The sequence below is a fragment of the Lissotriton vulgaris genome, unplaced genomic scaffold (assembly GCF_964263255.1).
Source record: "Lissotriton vulgaris unplaced genomic scaffold, aLisVul1.2 SCAFFOLD_680, whole genome shotgun sequence".
Lineage (NCBI taxonomy): Eukaryota > Metazoa > Chordata > Amphibia > Caudata > Salamandridae > Lissotriton > Lissotriton vulgaris.
This window is the reverse complement of record NW_028248178.1, coordinates 431,300-450,202: the sequence shown is the minus strand read 5'-3', so window position 1 is coordinate 450,202 and position 18,903 is coordinate 431,300. Positions and strand designations below refer to the sequence as shown.

Genomic DNA, 18,903 nt, shown 5'->3' with positions numbered 1-18,903 from the left:
GGGATGGTGCAGTGAGATAAATAACGGTGATGGATCAAGCCCTGATCTTTGGACTGGGTAAGAGTGGTCTGCTTAATTCAGACACTCTGTTCATCACCACCCCCTTTTCTGAATCGTTTTTGGCCACTATAGGTGTGGCAGGGTATACTCAGACATGAGTCCCTTTCTCACTGCACCATCAGGATTCAAGCAAGCCGGACCGAAGACGGCTGAAATGCCAGAAACCGGTCCCCGGTAGCTTGTCTCCTTTCTGGTGAAGAATTGGCTTGGTAGTTTACTTCGGAGGTAGCTGTGCGCTTTACAAATAGTGGTATTTCATTTCATTTTGTGCCAAGCTATCACAGGGTTGAGCAGGGGTTATTCTAGGAGTGTAGCCCCCTTACTCTGACTAGAAGCAAGGGTCCGTATTTGGACAAACGTGCAAGCCATTTCCCCCAGTTCCATAACTGTCAGGAATCACGGGAGGTTTCCTCCTCATACCTCCTCGGTGGCTTCTACCCTCCCATTCCAAAGTCAAAGAGTAATTCATCCTTTAAGTTGGAGTGCTAGTTGACATTGCAGAAACTCCAACATGGCTGTCAACATTCTGTCACTGCAACAGCTTACTGCTTTTTAGCAGTCTAGTCTTCCAAACAATCACAGCCTGGTGAGGTGTGCTTCAAAATTCTACTGCACACTTCACCAAAGAATCTGCTAGGAGAGCATCTCAATATTGAGTGTCGTGGAAGTTAGTCAGGGTAGACTCGAAATATCCGGGTTTTAGCTTCGTCGGTAAAAGTCCAGGTTCTAAATATAAGGTTAGTGCTGAATTCAATGTACTTCTGAAGTTCAAAGACTGGTTAATAATTTCCCTTGCCGAGATAACCTTAGCGTTAATTAGGAGGAAATAAAGGTTGTTTCTCAGAGTAATGCTTAACTAAGAAACATAAAATACCGTCTAACTCCTAATAATTAATGTGCTGTAAAACATTCTCGAGTTGAGCTGACATGGGCGTGACCTTTCAACACGCCGCGTCAGAAAGAATAAATTGTGCCTCATAGAAGAAATTTATACTTTTTCGAAGGTCTGATGCGAGCACATTTTCCTCTTCGTGCTGCTTAGACTTTAATTCTAAAAAGGATTAAATATTAACGCGAGCCATTTACTCACGTTCTCTCGTGAAGAAAAGCTGTAATAAATGATCTTGACACTCGCGGTTCATTAGCTCAGTGAACCGAGCTTGTCTTCAAGTTAATGGAAATGATTTGCGTGGAACAGGTTTCCTGTATCCGCGTTTAAATCCTTTTGAACTCCACAAGTTAATTCGAGCCTTGGCTTAAAGTAGCCAATGATTTTTCCATTTAAGAAAATATTAGAAGCTGAATATCATTCCCTCATTTAAAACCCTGCAAGAGAGTATAATAAGAGCGCCCTCTTCCTACTTAATAGAACTTAATAACGTCTTTTCCATCAATTTATGTTGGGGCTAGAAGTAATGACCCAAACTACTTCAAAAGAGTGAGGTTCAAGACCGCAAAGGACATAATTAACATTTGGAGGATACTTATGAATCAGAATAAGCTATCATTTTATCATCCTCTTTTAAGTCTATGGAACAACCCAGGTTTGCCTAGCATTTTTTTCGACTCTGGGTGTAAAATATGGGCGAGTCAAGGTATATTGAAACTTGGGGATCTTAACGGCTCCTCAGGTTTTTTGGAGTTCGAAACATTAAGGTTATTATATAAACTACCAGAACACACTTATTTTAAATATGTACAAATTCGTGATTTTCTTGTAAGAAAATTAAAACTGAAAGATTCTGGATTCGGATTTCTGGCAATGCTTGTACAAGGGAGAGGAAAAGCAAAAAGTAACTATTAGCGAGGGATATAAGTGCCTTACTGAAAATAAACAAGATGAGTGTCCAAAAATAGCAGAGAAATGGGCCTTATGCTTTCCCATAGGTATCACCTCGAATGAAATATCATACTCTTTAAAGAAAATTGATACGCTAGTCCACTCTTCAAGTTTAAAACTGCAAGCATATAAAACAATATGCCAACTTTATCACACTCCTCTACAAATAAGCAAATGGTCCCCGAATAATGCCTTTAATGATCGAACCAAATGCCCAAAATGCCACCTACAGGCTGCTGATCTAGAACACATGTTGGTCCTTTGTCCTGCGCTAGTTCCGTTCTGGGACAGTATAGGAAAGATACTGAGATTGAAATTGTTAATTGATGCACCTTTAACATCTGAAATGATTCTGTTAGGTATACAGCCCAATCCTACACCTTTTCAAGATCTAATTTTTATTGTGCTGGCATGTGCAAGGCTAGTCCTGGCTAGAGCTTGGATAGCTGATCAAGCACCTAATGCGAATGAATGGTGGTGTTTGGTTAAAGAGATACATCATATGGAGCTATCTCTAGCCAGAAAAAGAGGAGTGAAAGCAATGATTAAAGTAAAGAGAATATGGGGAGGCATGTTTTATACATCCGAAACTAACTAACTTGATTTGAAGCTGTGTCTAACTCTAATTTAGATAAGATTGTATTTATTTGTGTAAATCGTTCCTGTATTGTATGTATTTGCCCGTCTGAGTATTGTTTATTATTTACAAGTTTTGGTGAACTGCTTTTTGTAATATTTCTGTAGACACTGGAAGTTATGTACAACAAAATTCTCAATATTCTGTTTGAATCTGCCTGTGATACCCACAAATTAAAAGGTTAAAAAAAAAACAACCTAATAACGTAGGCAGGGAGAGTTGGTTTTAAGGAGAGAAACTAAAGACTCACCATATCACATTAGACCCCCCAAATTAAAGTCTACAAGTCTACTTGTTAAGTGAGTATACTAAGGAGAGAACCCGAAAGATATTTACAAAAGAAATAAAGAAAGAACATACACTTACATGGTTTTCTCTCGCAGTAGACAGGACAGTGAAGGAAGTCTAAGGGCCTGTAAAGAAAAAGAACAAGAGACTTTGTGAAGGCTTCTTTTAGTGAAAACACACATCCATTAAGAGAAGTAAGAGGAGAGGCAAGCCCAAAACTACTTTCTGGTAAGATAAGTTATTCATATGTCTAAAAGAAAGCACGATTTATGCAAGCAGAAAAAGTTATGTGAACGTTTAATCTTTAGCCTGATTAATCAGAAGTAGAAGAAGAAGAGCGAAGAAGCAGAACCGGCAGAGTTTTGGAACAGTCTCTTCTCTATCCCAATCCCCCTTTCCCCCCCTGGCACTTACCTGCAGGGGGGGTTCTGAGAGGGGCACTGGGACTTAGCGGCATTCTGCTCCTGTGTGGTTTCTGCCTGTAATTGGGCAGCCCCTGACAATAACCCACCTTTTCATCCACTAAGGTTATTTTGGTCATTACCCACAGCGGAGGGACCTCCACAGTGGGGAATCTTCCTTTAAATAAACAAAAGGGAGTTTCACCAGTGGACGAACAAGAAGTGAACCTATACTCGCTAACCTTCTTCCTCATGGCCAACTCCCAAATTTCACCACAGACAACAGCTTGTTGCAGAGTCTCTTTAACAACCTTGACAAACCTTTCCACCACACCATTGCTTTGTGGATGGTACTGGGATGCCTTCTTATGCTTGATCTCTCTGGAACTCCGAAACTCTTCCATGACTAAGTTGTGAACTGAACACTATTGTCTGACAAGAGTGTTAACTGGAAACCCTCACGTTCAAATAACTCTTCTAGAAACTCAATCACTTCACCAGACTCAACGGAACGAACCACCTTGATATCAGGCCAATGGGAAAACATATCCATACACACGATCAAATAGAGATCCTGAGTTTTCAACTTCACAGGTCCAAAATATCTATAGAAGTGTCCACCACGGACCAGTAGCCTGTTCCCTAATAACCATGGGTTGAGTCCTGCACTTCAATATCCTGTCATAACACGCACATTCAGCACATTCACGCACCAACCTCTCTACATGTACATCCATGGCAGGCGACCAATATTCTTACCTGATACTTTGCTTTGTCTTGGCAATGACTATGTGCGATGTGTTAGCACTCTTTACTAGCTTATCATTTAGAGCAAGGGGTGCAACCAACTTACTACCACACACGAGGAGACCATCCTCCCCGCCAGATCTTCCCTAACTTGCCAAAAGCCTTCGAAGACCTCCTCACAGTCCTTCTCACACCAACCACCTTTGACCATGGTGAGGACTTTCTGCAAGTCTAAATCGATCATGTGATGTTCCCTTCACTCTCTCTCTGACATCAACCCTTCGCTAATCACACACAAATTAATTCCTTCCTCCAATTATTCACCTCCAAACCTCTCAACATCATCTGTCATTTCATATTCCACACCACGAGTCTTGACAGACAGTGTGCCAGAACTGTAGAGCCACAACCCACTTCCGTATCCCATGGGAGACAGAGTCAATGCCTTTCTTGGAGAAGACCTCCCTAAGAGGTTTGTGGTCAGTCCGAATTCTGAACCTTTTCCCCCACAAATCCTTTCTCAGCTTGCACACTGCCCAGGAAAAACCCAGAGCTTCTTTCTCCACAACAGAACAGTTGCATTCAGCACCCCTCAAGGGCCTAGAGAGGAAAATAATCAGTTTAACCTCCCCATCAACCTTTTGCAAAAGAACTGCTCCTAACCCCATTGAGCTGGCATCAGTGATGAGATAAGATTCCTTTATGGGGTCAAAACTTCCTAGACAAGGTGCTTCATTCAGATGTTTCTTAATGCACTCAAACTCTTCCTCACAGCCCTTGGACCAAACAAATGTGCCTCCCTTCTTGAGGAGAGACCTCAAACAAGAGGTTTTCCCTGCAAAGTTCGGAACAAACTTGTAATAAATTCAGCCATGCTTAGAAACTTTACAAACTCTTCTTTATTCAATGGGTTGTGCAAATTAAAATGGTGCTTACCAATGAGTGTTTAGGTTTGATGCCTGCATCGGACACAAAATGCCCTAGGTACTCTAATTCTTTGACATCAAATTTGCAATGGTCAATAATAAGGGTGAGGTCAGCATCACATAACTTCTTCAATACTGACCTCAGCCTCCCATTATGTTTCTCAAGATCCACACCAAAGATGAGCACATCATCTGGGTACACCTTGAAACCCTGAAGGCTTTCAGGAATGCCCTCCATCGCCCTCTAAACAAGCACTGGCGTTGCCAATAGGTCTCGCAGTAGGAAAGTTGGAGCTATTACAATTGCAAATAACAATGCCTTTTATTTTTATTTTCATTTTAAAAACATAAAGGGCTTTGTCATTTACAAAACCAATAGCTCCAACTTTCCTACTGCGAGACCTATTGGCAACGCCAGTGCTTGTTATGAAATGGGATGATGACATGGCCGACTCGTAATGAGACCATATATGCGACTTAGGCCCTTCACAATGGTCTAGAGCAGCTTGGCGGTGCTGTCTGAATGTGTAAGGATGGGAGGATGCTGTGAGAACACGTTACAGGATGCAGGGCGCTCGTGGGTTCACAGGAGTAACCACGAGTCGGATTACGAAAAGAATATGGTGTTTGCCAAGGTGCCGAGTAAAACCCTTTCAGTAATAAGAACATCAAACATTGCCACAAAACTGAATTTCTATGTTTATGCCATAATAGCAGGTTTACAACCTCGGAATCTAGATAACAGCTGTCCTCCGGGTAATAGTAAAAGTAACTTGTCATATCTGAAACGACAAGCTCAGAGCAGCAGCGTGTTTAGGAGGTAAAGAGAAATCACATTAATGGCAAAACGAGTGTTCAGGACAGTGAAAGAGGTCCTAGGGCTGAGAACTAAGTGCGAGTCTGAAAGAAGTGCAAGTCAGGTGGTGAAACCCAAGAACAAGAATATTTTTAAAAAACACTGACGTGGCATAAAAATACTCATATAAATAATAATAGTTTTACTATTTATGTCCGCTCAAGGCGCTGGTAACAGTTTTTTTTTATCGTTATCCAATGCAATGATACTCATTTGATCGACCTTGGGAGAGTAAACAGCGGAGCAGCCCCACCGGGATTCAAGTGGCCATGGACTAGCCCCCGGGATCGGCGGGGTGGTCTTTAGGAGGGCGCGTCATTAAGTTAAGCAGAACCACAATACAGGGAGACATGAAGATAAGGAATACCAGAAGATATTGAATGTGGCAAAAGCGTGGGAATACCTACTGAGCGTGGACTACCCTATCTATACTCAATCAGCCGGTTCCTACGTTTTTACCAAATATGATAACATTTTAATTATCTTTTGTGCCACGCAGACGGCTTGAACCCCCGTCTAAATTGAGTCAGCAGCACAAATTGGGCTTACTGTGATGACGCACCTCGTGAACACACGCTGAGCAGGTAAACTTGCAATGTAGCTAGTATAAATAAATAAAAAAAATGAGTATGAGAGCTCAGAGCCTGTCCAGAAACCAACAGATCGCAGGCTTGTTATATCTTAGCAGGGCCGACTCCGCCTCTCATCATTCTGAAATCTATACAATAAATAGCATTTAAGTGACTAATAGCAACACCTGTTATTCAAGTATCTAGAAACATGATTCCAGTTGTGTGAGGTGGCCTGCCTTGGCAAGAGTCGTTAATATATCGTTCCATGAATGATACCTCCGTGTTTACAGAAGGCCGGTAAACATCTCCCTGTATTTCTGTGCAATCGGGCAGTAGAGAACACACATATAGCAGATAACTGTCGACGTTTTTTTAAAGTCCAGATTCCCCAAAAAAGTGTTTAAGGTTTGATAAAAAAAAACAACCCACATGTGCAGTGGAAATAAAAGACAATGAAACTGAAAATAATTGAAACACCACAGTGTTTTATATTTATTTATTGGGAACATCGCGTAGAATAATCAATTCACGTATGTCCAATAACTCGCACAGTTCACAGGTATGGGGGTCTCTGATACATTTCCGTTTAGTTCATGACATTTACAACAATAACAAGACGGAGGGAAGGCAGAGAAGGGGAGGGGGGAGGAGAAATGCGACACGGCGGGCAGGGGAGGGGGCCGAGCGGGGAGAGAGCGGGATGAGGGTGTGAAGCAGCAGGGGCCTATGAAGTGAAGCTAAGCTTCACTTCAAAGGTGTGGGAGGAGTGCTGCTACGGCCTGGGGGAAGCTGGCTGGGGAGGGGGAGGAGAAATCCAAGTAAGGCTGTGCGCGGGGACTTTTAATCACTACTAGAACAAGGGTCAAAGCGGGGTAATCTTTGACATATCTGACATATTGGACGAGCATGAACAAGGTCTATGACGTCAGCCCAGGTACTTACGCAGAGGACATCGATGCTGATTTCTAGGCGCTTCGAACTCCAGGAGCCTTGTACAAGTGGCGCTTTAAACTGGACTCCCCACGCACACTCCTGCTTGCACAGGGCTCGCAATACCAGGTGGTGCAGGGTTGACTGCCTTTGCACCCTTCATTAAACTTAGGTAGGGCCAACCGGCTGAAATGTAACAAGGGGAAAGACCTACAATTTACCTCGACACAAGCCATATTATTTGCCACAAACTTGGAATATGTGAAAATGAAGGCGTGCGTTAATTTCCGAACACCTCAGTGCAGCCTTTTGTATGAAATGGGATGATGACATGGCCGACTCGTAATGAGACCATATATGCGACTTAGGCCCTTCACAATGGTCTAGAGCAGCCTGGCGGTGCTGTCTGAATGTGTAAGGATGGGAGGATGCTGTGAGAACACGTTACAGGATGCAGGGCGCTCGTGGGTTCACAGGAGTAACCATGAGTCGGATTACGAAAAGGATATGGTGTTTGCCAAGGTGCCGAGTAAAACCCTTTCAGTAATAAGAACATCAAACATTGCCACAAAACTGAATTTCTATGTTTATGCCATAATAGCAGGTTTACAACCTCGGAATCTAGATAACAGCTGTCCTCCGGATAATAGTAAAAGTAACTTGTCATATCTGAAACGAGAAGCTCAGAGCAGTATTCAGAGCGAAGTCGAAGATCTGGTAACAGAAGAACGGCATGATACAGGCAGCGTGTTGCTACAAAGAGAACAGGAGGTGTTAAGCGTCCGGGAAACTGAAAGATACGTTAGATTCTGTAAGGACTGTAAGAAGGGGCGGTGCAAGGAAAACAAACTGTGACGGGCTGAAGAAAAACTAACTGCGACGGGTTGAAGGAAGGAGAAAAACAAGCTTTAAGCGTCTGGGAAACTGAAAGCACGGCCGGCCTGCGGCCGGCCATGAATAGTTAGGGGAGGAGAAGCCCTTGCCGGGAAACTGAAAGTAGGCCGTGAATGCGCGTGCTTGTTTGCTCACGTGATTCACGTGAACTTCAAGAAAACCGCAGCAGAAAGCCCTTGGTTTGACGAGGATTTTGGCTACTTGAATTCTCGCTCCCTCAATGCGCTTGCGCGCATTGTAGGTCACGAGACCTAAAAACTGAGGCTGCAGAAATCAGTCGAAAGGCATTCTTAGAAATCTAAAGGTACCAAAGGGTGTTACCCAGGATGTAAGGTCCTGGGAAGAGGTGTGAATGCTCTGAATGTTCTGAAGAGGAGTGAAGGCCGGCCTGGTGATAGGCAGAGGTCAAGTCAAAGGAAGAAAAATGCCTTGCCCACTCAAGAGAACACAGCATTTTAGTTATGTGGGTGAAAGCATAATGATCAACAATAACTGCTTTGTTGAGCTCCCTCAAGCTGACACAGAGCCTAGCCTCCCCATTGGCTTTGCGGGCCATAACAACAGGAGAGACCCACTCCGTTGCTTCAACTTCTTGAATGATAAACTTGGCTAAGAGATTGCCTAATTCAACTTTCATGCTCTCCCTTACTTACAGAGGTGCATTTCTGACCTTAGCTGTTTTTGGAACAGAGTTAGATTTGACCTTTATCTAATGTACAGAGTTTTTGAAACAAACACAGTCCACCAGCAAAGACCTCAAGGAATTCCTTGATCCAGTCTCGATTAGCATTACTAACAACCCTAACTGGTAGTAATTATTTTAGGCAGACAGATCTCATTGGGATAAAGGCAGATATGTAGATCACGTTGATGGAAGCAACTTATGAGTGAGTCCCGCTTCATCGAGACATAGATTTTACCAGGGATGACTCTCCCTTTGAAGTCAATTGTGCCCCAGAAATAACCCAGCAACTCAATAGTCACCCTACCTTAACCTTTTGGTCTAATGTCTGGCTTCAACAGGTTGAGTTTGCCCAGCAGATTACACTCATACATTGCTTTGGGGACTAGCGGTATCTTGGCCCCAAAGTCGAAGAGCATGCTCACTGGAGCATCATTGATCAAAACTAGCTTCTGAGGGCCATCTCTAGCATTCCCTGTGACAGGGAGAGCATTGATTACTTCCAAACCTTCTTCATAAAGATAAACTTCCCTGACTTTTTTATGCCCGTGGCCCGATCTGCAGCTCTTTGATACGTGACCTTTTCTCTCTTTTTGCACATAGCCTTCCAACCTGGGCAGTCTTTAACCCGTTGACTGTGGCGCGAATTTCACCGCTGTGCGGGCATAATAATGAGTGGGTGCAGTTCGGACAGCCCCTAGTCGTCCTCCGCACATGCCCACTGTGACGTTAGGGGGCCGTCCGACGCACGCAACGGGTTAAAGTTGGCCATATGGCCAGAGTTGCCACACCTGAAGCACTTCCTCTGAAAATTCTTTGTGTTAAAGGGCTTTGAAGTGGTGCTCAATTTGGGTTTAAAAAATCTATCCACCACCACCTTGACATTAATGTTCTCCTTTTTATCACTTGTACTGTCTTTGCGTATAATATCAACACACACTTTTGAATGCCCTTGACTTTTGGCTATGGTCAGCACTTCTTGAAGCGATGGTGTGTCTTTTTGCCACAGGGCATGTCTCGTTTTGTCGAGGGCGCATCCTAACACGAACTAATCTCTTAAGCGATCCTCTAAAGCGGCCCCAAAAGTGCACATGGAAGCCAATTTGCGCAAGGTAGTTATGTACTGTTCGACCGACTCATCCTGCCTTTGCATCCTTCTCCCGAAGTTATATCTTACAAGGACAGTACTCACTTTGGGGAGGTGGTGCAAGTCCAACTTTTTGAAGCAGATCTCGTATTCATTAAGAGTGTCGGAGTCACTATCAGAGAGTTCAGGAAGGTGTTCAAAGAATTCTTGTCCCTCAGAGCCCACAATGCATTAACAATGAGGCTTTCCTCTCTGCGCTTAAGTGCCACAGACACGAGCATAATGTGTGGAAACCTTCTTCCACGAGAGAGGAGGAACTTCTGGAGATGTCAATAAGAAGGGAGGGGCAGTGACATTTTGCATGCTGTACGAGCTATGTTTTCACCTAATTACTACTTAAGGGGGATCTTCAGTGATCTGCATACAGTGCACAATATCCACAAACCTTATAAGCTGTGTGCATCAGCGGAACTGCGTGAAACTTCAGCAATTAAAATTTAGGCCAATGCGCACAATGCCAGAAACTGTATTTGCTGTGAGCATTAGTAGAATGATCAGCCCGATTACTGATGGCACATATTTATTCAGGGAGGAGTCACTTTAGTTTGGTGCTCAATTCCATGTGTAGATGTGAGTCTGGTGGTGCTTGATAACTGAAAGGCACACATTTGTTTACATACAATTTCATATATGTCTGATTTATTATTCCTATGACAGTGCCTTCTACCTTGAGAAAGCCCGTCCTAGACCAGTGTGAGGACAAAACCCATGCCGACAAATGAGCGACCTGAAGTGTAATACTGAGAAAAAGTAACCTGGAGGATTGCTGCAAATTAAAGTAAATGAAAAAAAATTAATAAAGAACTACATAACAACAGCTGTGTGACCTGGAAGCCAATTGTTTCTCAATATAGTCCTAGTTTGTGATTACCTTACAGTGCTCACATTATCATCCACGGTAGAAGAGATGGGAGCCTGGGGTGTCTGGTCACAGAAGCTCATTTACATACAAAGGGGGTGACAGGCTGTTCACAACGCACAGCACAACTTGCTTACGTAAAGTACTAGTACACAGAACAGGGTAAAGTCTTGTGTCTCTTTTTTCATTTTCTTTAATATATCCTGCACCTTGCTCTGTTCTTCTCTTTCTCTCATTTCAATTCATCATAAATTACTCAAATTCACTATTGCTTTATCAGCACGGCACAAGTCGGGGGGTAGCCACAGTTTGAAGCGGTCCCCCCACTATTATCTAGAAACGGGACTCAGTTCTACATAGCTCCTTTGCCTGTAACTGGTAATTATAATTTGTGCCCAGCACTGCAGACACAGGCCTCTGAGTGTTTGTTTGTGTGAGTGGCGCAAGAGAGGAACAGAGAACTTGACAAATTTGTCCTTCTATTGCTTAATACATTGTAAATGTGAAACACTTTGGGGTTTAGGGGCTGGATAAAGAATAACGTCAGGAAACAAGCGCAAATTAAAAGCATATTTTATTTATTCGCTAAAAACTGTTTAAAAATGTAATTTCCAAGTTCCACATATCTGTTTAAAAATATTTACACTTTCAGTCATTTTTCGAGTTTAGTTACAAACTAATAGTGGGAAAAACACATGATGTATAAAAACTGAAACCAAAAACTTCTTTTTACATTATTTTATGTTTCTTGTTTATTGTTTTTAAAACAGGCCGTCAACTTTTCACGTGAAAATTATAAGGGCCTGACATCACTTCTTGTGATGTCACTACATGTGACGTCACTGTGATTTGCATATGATAATGGGCTCCTTCACTATTTTCCTTACTCGTGCCCTGTTTATTGGCATGACATGGGTCTATAGGTATTAAAAATAAACATTAAACTCATAGGTGTTCAGCCCATTTCTCTGGTGATGTCACACATTGGCATGTATTCGGCTGCTTCTTCTATTTTTAGATGAGTACAAATAACGTACGTTCCCCCTCCTTCCAATTCGTTCTTTTTCTCCCCCTTTCTTTGTCTCTCTCACTCTCTTTATCTCTCCCCTCTCTATCTCCCACACACTCCTGTTAGCTTTAGCTTCATGAATGTCACTGCCACTTCTGGCATTCATACGACAAATCCTTCCGAACATTTGAGGACAAGGGACAATCAAGTGTGGAAGATGAGTTGCTGGGAGTGCAACTGATTGTCCTGGCACATATATGCTTTTGTTGTGGGATTTCGCTATTTTACCACATTCTTCAAACAAAGTCTACTGCTTACAGTGTGTGTTCGTGTGTGTTCGCTGATGACGTTTTCGGTCTGATATCGGACTAAAGCTCTTCCCACATTCATTGCACTTGAATGGTTTTTCCCCTGTGTGTATTCGCTGATGTTTTTGGAGGTTTGATAAGTGACTAAAGCACTTTGCACATTCACTGCACTTGAATGGTTTTTCCCCTGTGTGTGTTCGCTGATGATACCTTAATGCTGAAGAGTCGCGAAAACTACTGTCACATTCACTACAATTATAGGGTTTTTCCCCGTGTGTGTTTGCTGATGACGTTTGAGGACTAATAAGTGACTAAATCTCTTCCCACATTCATTGCACTTGAATGATTTTTCTACTATGTGTGTTCGCAGATTTGACCTTAATGCTGAAGAGCTGCAAAAACTATCGTCACATTCACTGCACTTGAATAGGTTTTTCCCCTGTGTGTGTTCGCTGATGGCTTTGAAGGTTTGATAACCGACTAAAGCATTTTGCACATTGATTGCACTTGAATGGTTTTTCCCCTGTGTGTATTCGCTGATGTTGTTGGAGGTTTGATAGGTGACTAAAGCACTTTGCACATTCACTGCACTTGAATGGTTTTTCCCCTGTGTGTATTCGCTGATGTTGTTGGAGGTTTGTTAATTGACTAAAGCACTTTGCACATTCACTGCACTTGAATGGTTTTTCCCCTGTGTGTATTCGCTGATGTTTTCGGAGGTGTGATAATTGACTAAAGCACTTTGCACATTCACTGCACTTGAATGGTTTTTCCCCTGTGTGTATTCGCTGATGTTGTTGGAGGTTTGTTAATTGACTAAAGCACTTTGCACATTCACTGCACTTGAATGGTTTTTTCCCTGTGTGTGTTACCTGATGGTACCTCAATGTTGAAGAGTCGCGAAAACTACTGTCACATTCACTACAATAATAAGGTTTTTCCCCCGTGTGTGTTCGCTGATGACGTTTTCGGTCTGATATCTGACTAAAGCTCTTCCCACATTCACTGCACTTGAATGGTTTTTCCCCTGTGTGTATTCGCTGATGTTTTTGGAGGTTTGATAAGTGACTAAAGCACTTTGCACATTCACTGCACTTGAATGGTTTTTTCCCTGTGTGTGTTACCTGATGGTACCTTAATGTTGAAGAGTTGCAAAAACTACTGTTACATTCACTACAATAATAAGGTTTTTCCCCCGTGTGTGTTCGCTGATGACGTTTTCGGTCTGATAACTGACTAAAGCTCTTCCCACATTGATTGCACTTGAATGGTTTTTCCCCTGTGTGTATTCGCTGATGTTTTCGGAGGTGTGATAATTGACTAAAGCACTTTGCACATTCACTGCACTTGAATGGTTTTTCCCCTGTGTGTATTCGCTGATGTTTTCGGAGGTGTGATAATTGACTAAAGCACTTTGCACATTCACTGCACTTGAATGGTTTTTCCCCTGTGTGTATTCGCTGATGTTGTTGGAGGTTTGTTAATTGACTAAAGCACTTTGCACATTCACTGCACTTGAATGGTTTTTTCCCTGTGTGTGTTACCTGATGGTACCTCAATGTTGAAGAGTCGCGAAAACTACTGTCACATTCACTACAATAATAAGGTTTTTCCCCCGTGTGTGTTCGCTGATGACGTTTTCGGTCTGATATCTGACTAAAGCGCTTCCCACATTGATTGCACTTGAATGGTTTTTCCCCTGTGTGCATTCGCTGATGATTTTGGAGGTTTGATAAGTGACTAAAGCACTTTCCACATTCACTGCAATGATATGTCTTTTCCCCCTTGTGTGTACGCTGATGACGTCTTAGGACTAATAACTGACTAAATCTCTTCCCACATTCTTTGCATTTGAATGATTTTTCTACTATGTGTGTTCGCAGATGATACCTTAATGCTGAAGAGCTGCGAAAACTATTGTCACATTCACTGCACTTGAATGGTTTTTCCCCTGTGTGTATTCGCTGATGTTGTTGGAGGTTTGTTAATTGACTAAAGCACTTTGCACATTCACTGCACTTGAATGGTTTTTCCCCTGTGTGTATTCGCTGATGTTGTTGGAGGTTTGTTAATTGACTAAAGCACTTTGCACATTCACTGCACTTGAATGGTTTTTCCCCTGTGTGTATTCGCTGATGTTTTCGGAGGTGTGATAATTGACTAAAGCACTTTGCACATTCACTGCACTTGAATGGTTTTTCCCCTGTGTGTATTCGCTGATGTTGTTGGAGGTTTGTTAATTGACTAAAGCACTTTGCACATTCACTGCACTTGAATGGTTTTTTCCCTGTGTGTGTTACCTGATGGTACCTCAATGTTGAAGAGTCGCGAAAACTACTGTCACATTCACTACAATAATAAGGTTTTTCCCCCGTGTGTGTTCGCTGATGACGTTTTCGGTCTGATATCTGACTAAAGCTCTTCCCACATTCACTGCACTTGAATGGTTTTTCCCCTGTGTGTATTCGCTGATGTTTTTGGAGGTTTGATAAGTGACTAAAGCACTTTGCACATTCACTGCACTTGAATGGTTTTTTCCCTGTGTGTGTTACCTGATGGTACCTTAATGTTGAAGAGTTGCGAAAACTACTGTTACATTCACTACAATAATAAGGTTTTTCCCCCGTGTGTGTTCGCTGATGACGTTTTCGGTCTGATAACTGACTAAAGCTCTTCCCACATTGATTGCACTTGAATGGTTTTTCCCCTGTGTGTATTCGCTGATGTTTTCGGAGGTGTGATAATTGACTAAAGCACTTTGCACATTCACTGCACTTGAATGGTTTTTCCCCTGTGTGTATTCGCTGATGTTTTCGGAGGTGTGATAATTGACTAAAGCACTTTGCACATTCACTGCACTTGAATGGTTTTTCCCCTGTGTGTATTCGCTGATGTTGTTGGAGGTTTGTTAATTGACTAAAGCACTTTGCACATTCACTGCACTTGAATGGTTTTTTCCCTGTGTGTGTTACCTGATGGTACCTCAATGTTGAAGAGTCGCGAAAACTACTGTCACATTCACTACAATAATAAGGTTTTTCCCCCGTGTGTGTTCGCTGATGACGTTTTCGGTCTGATATCTGACTAAAGCGCTTCCCACATTGATTGCACTTGAATGGTTTTTCCCCTGTGTGCATTCGCTGATGATTTTGGAGGTTTGATAAGTGACTAAAGCACTTTCCACATTCACTGCAATGATATGTCTTTTCCCCCTTGTGTGTACGCTGATGACGTCTTAGGACTAATAACTGACTAAATCTCTTCCCACATTCTTTGCATTTGAATGATTTTTCTACTATGTGTGTTCGCAGATGATACCTTAATGCTGAAGAGCTGCGAAAACTATTGTCACATTCACTGCACTTGAATGGTTTTTCCCCTGTGTGTGTTCGCTGATGGCTTTTAAGGTTTGATAATTGACTAAAGCACTTTGCACATTCACTGCACTTGAATGGTTTTTCCCCTGTGTGTATTCGCTGATGTTTTTGGAGGTTTGATAGGTTACTAAAGCACTTTGCACATTCACTGCACTTGAATGGTTTTTCCCCTGTGTGTATTCGCTGATGTTGTTGGAGGTTTGATAAGCGACTAAAGCTCTTTGCACATTCACTGCACTTGAATGGTTTTTCTACTGTGTGTATTCGCAGATGATCCCTAAATGCTGAAGAGCTGCAAAAACTATTGTCACATTCACTGCACTCGAATGGTTTTACCCCTGTGTGTATTCGCTGATGTTTTTGAAGGTTTGATAATTGACTAAAGCACTTTGCACATTCACTGCACTTGAATGGCTTTTCCCCTGTGTGTATTCGCTGATGTTTTTGGAGTTTTGATAAGTGACTAAAGCACTTTGCACATTCACTGCACTTGAATGGTTTTTCCCCTGTGTGTATTCGCTGATGTTTTTGGAGTTTTGATAATTGACTAAAGCACTTGGCACATTCACTGCAATGATATGGATTTTCCCCCATGTGTGTACGCTGATGTATCTGTAGGGTTGATAACTGACCAAAGCTCTTTACACATTCACTGCACTTGAAAGGTTTTTGTCCCGTGTGTATTCGCTGATGTTGTTGGAGGTTTGAAAAGTAACTAAAGCTCTTTACACATTCACTGCACTTGAATGGTTTTTGTCCTGTGTACGTGTGCTGATGAAGCTTGCTTAGTGATGACAAACTAAAGCTCTTGCTGCATGTGTATGATTCTTCTTTCTTGGTTAGTGTCTGTGGGTCGGGTATATATTTTTCTACATCCCATGACTGCATTTCCTGATGGGCTGACATGGCTGATAAAGCACTTGTGTTTTTCTCACAAACTTTATATGTGTGCAGTAATTTGCGCGTTTGATTTCTGTTTTAACAATAAAATGCGATAGCCACCAAATATTTGCCACACTCCTAATATGTAGAAAGGTGTCTTTGTAGGCGATAGTGCCTTTAGATTGGATTATGGCAATGCACCCCTGCGGGTAAAGATGTATCTTCCTTCTGGCCGGTGCAAATCGGGACAGTCTGTTGTATTGTAGATAGACAAACTCCTCTTTCCTTTACCCGTCAGTTGTCTGGCTCCGCTCTGTTGTGCTCTTCTCTGCTTACTGTGGTTTGGCCAGAAAGAGTTTACAATGCACCTAGAGCACGGAATGATGGCTTGTAATCATCTTAGAAAACAGAGCACTGCGGTAATCACATCATACCGATCCCATGATCAAAGCTGGTGTTGGACACTTGTTTATACAGGAGGGGGTTTGTTATTGTTGTTGCCTTAATTTTACTAAGGTCATTTCTTCGTCTTGTAGCGTGGAGGTGCACAGCTCAGACTCTTACAATCACTGAACTGCCCTTGAAGCTTCATCCGGGATCTGTCAGTTTGTGTGCAGGTTCCTCTGTCGCCGACTGCGCTGATGTTTTCCTGAATACTGGAGCTCATTATTTCCGCTATTATTGAAGATTTACAGCCTTCGCTTCATTATTGATGGTCATTTCACACATGCAAGGCTTGTTTTCTGTTGGATCGCAAGATATTTTAAATTACTAAATTGAAACATAATGGAATGAGAATTCACAATGTTTAACTGATTGTAACAGACATTTCAGGAGAGATTTACCAAATCTCCACACAATGCAGCTCAGCCCTCCCCCGCGAGGCTGCGCTGCGTGGCGCGACAGGAAGGGAACAGGAGAGCACCATATTTTCGAAGATATGGGTCTCTCCTTTCCTTTCCCTTGCGCCGGTACTGATTACAGAGGGCCTGCGCCATGCACACACCTTATGAAAGAACAAGGGGGGGTTTGGCCCTGTAGGGAAGAGGGTAGGTAGGGCCTATTACTGCCTAAAGGGAAAAATTTACCTATGCCTCTGTATGCATAATTATCACAATTAATGAGTGAAAAGACAAAACCACACTGTTAGTTGTCTAAGACACTTGATTTATGTCTATTATTTTTGAAAAATCCAAAAATTGTACATTATTTAAGACAGAAAAGGATACATAGTCAACTTCACATAAAACCCACTACAAACATTTTTTGTAAGGGAAAAAGCGCAAAAAACAAGTGTATAAACAATTGTGTGAATGATAATCAACAAATCAAAATAATGTGCATATAAATTGTACACAGTGATAAACAATTATCTCGAAAAAAGTAAAGGACAGACTTTCATGCAGTCAAATCAGATAATGAACGTTTGGGGGGTACGTTTTATTCAATACCAGCCCTCCTTCCTGTAGTACTATTTGTTATATTGTCGTGATTGTGTGAATACAGGAAATAACCAAGCCACTAGTTTAGGGCGAAAACATAGATGCTAAATGCCAACGCGTTTCGAATGCCAATGTGTGATTCATCGGATTCTCATCAGGGCGTGGAGTTTATCCAAGGGTACTGTTTTGGGAGAAAGAATAGGGAATTGGATTTAGTTTGGAGCACAAACACAAACTGAGCTTTTTCCAATTGAGTGCATCGTCCGATGCAGCATACCTTATGTGACCAATAGGTTGTGGTCACTTGAGTCTTTTAAAGAGTAGTCATCATATGTCATCAAATGCCGTGGGCGTCAACCTGCAATGTGGTGACATTGGCAAGATAAGTTTATGTAATAAAATGTGGACTGGCACTGCAGCAATATGTTTATATGGCCAGAAAGGTTACCTCTATGGGGAGCAGCCGCTCCGGGGTCGAGGCCTGGAGGAAACGGATCTCAGTTCAACAGTGCCCCCTTTGTGAAAATTCTACGAATACAAAAATGAATTTTTGTGGTCATGGCGAGGAAGGGTGGAATTGTTAGGACCCAACAAGAGAAGAGTTGAATTGCTTACTTTTTTCCAGGGTTGTTTGTTTCTTTAACGTGTCCTATTAAGACAAGCACTGGCGTTGCCAATAGGTCTCGCAGTAGGAAAGTTGGAGCTGTTGGTTTTGTAAATGACAAAGCCCTTTAATTTTTTAAAAAGAAAACAAAAATAAAAGGCATTGTTATTTGCAATTGTAATAGCTCCAACTTTCCTACTGCGAGACCTATTGGCAACGCCAGTGCTTGTTGCATTTGTCGCCCCGAGTGGGATGGGTATGCTCAGACGTGAGTCCCATGCTCTCCACACCACTGGATTCAAGCAAGCCGGGCTGAAGACGGCTGGAATGTCAGAAACCGGTCCTCGGAAGCTTGTTTCCGGTCCAGGGAAGGCATGGCTTGGCAGTTCGGGCTGGACTGTTCCCATGAGGCACAGGGTCAGACTGATTTGCATATGGCCAT

General features: G+C 42.4%; 1 protein-coding gene across 1 annotated transcript in view; it reads right to left on the bottom strand.

Annotated features, from left to right (window-relative positions):
• The window catches only part of LOC147664895 (uncharacterized), a 119,973-nt gene extending 102,829 nt beyond the window's left edge, over positions 1-17,144 (bottom strand). The window contains 2 exon segments of the mRNA XM_086949910.1: positions 12,310-12,393; positions 12,730-17,144. Of these exon segments, the coding sequence (XP_086806036.1) occupies positions 12,310-12,393; positions 12,730-16,439 (3,794 nt within the window). The 5' untranslated portion in view covers positions 16,440-17,144.
• Positions 17,145-18,903: the final 1,759 nt, after the last annotated feature.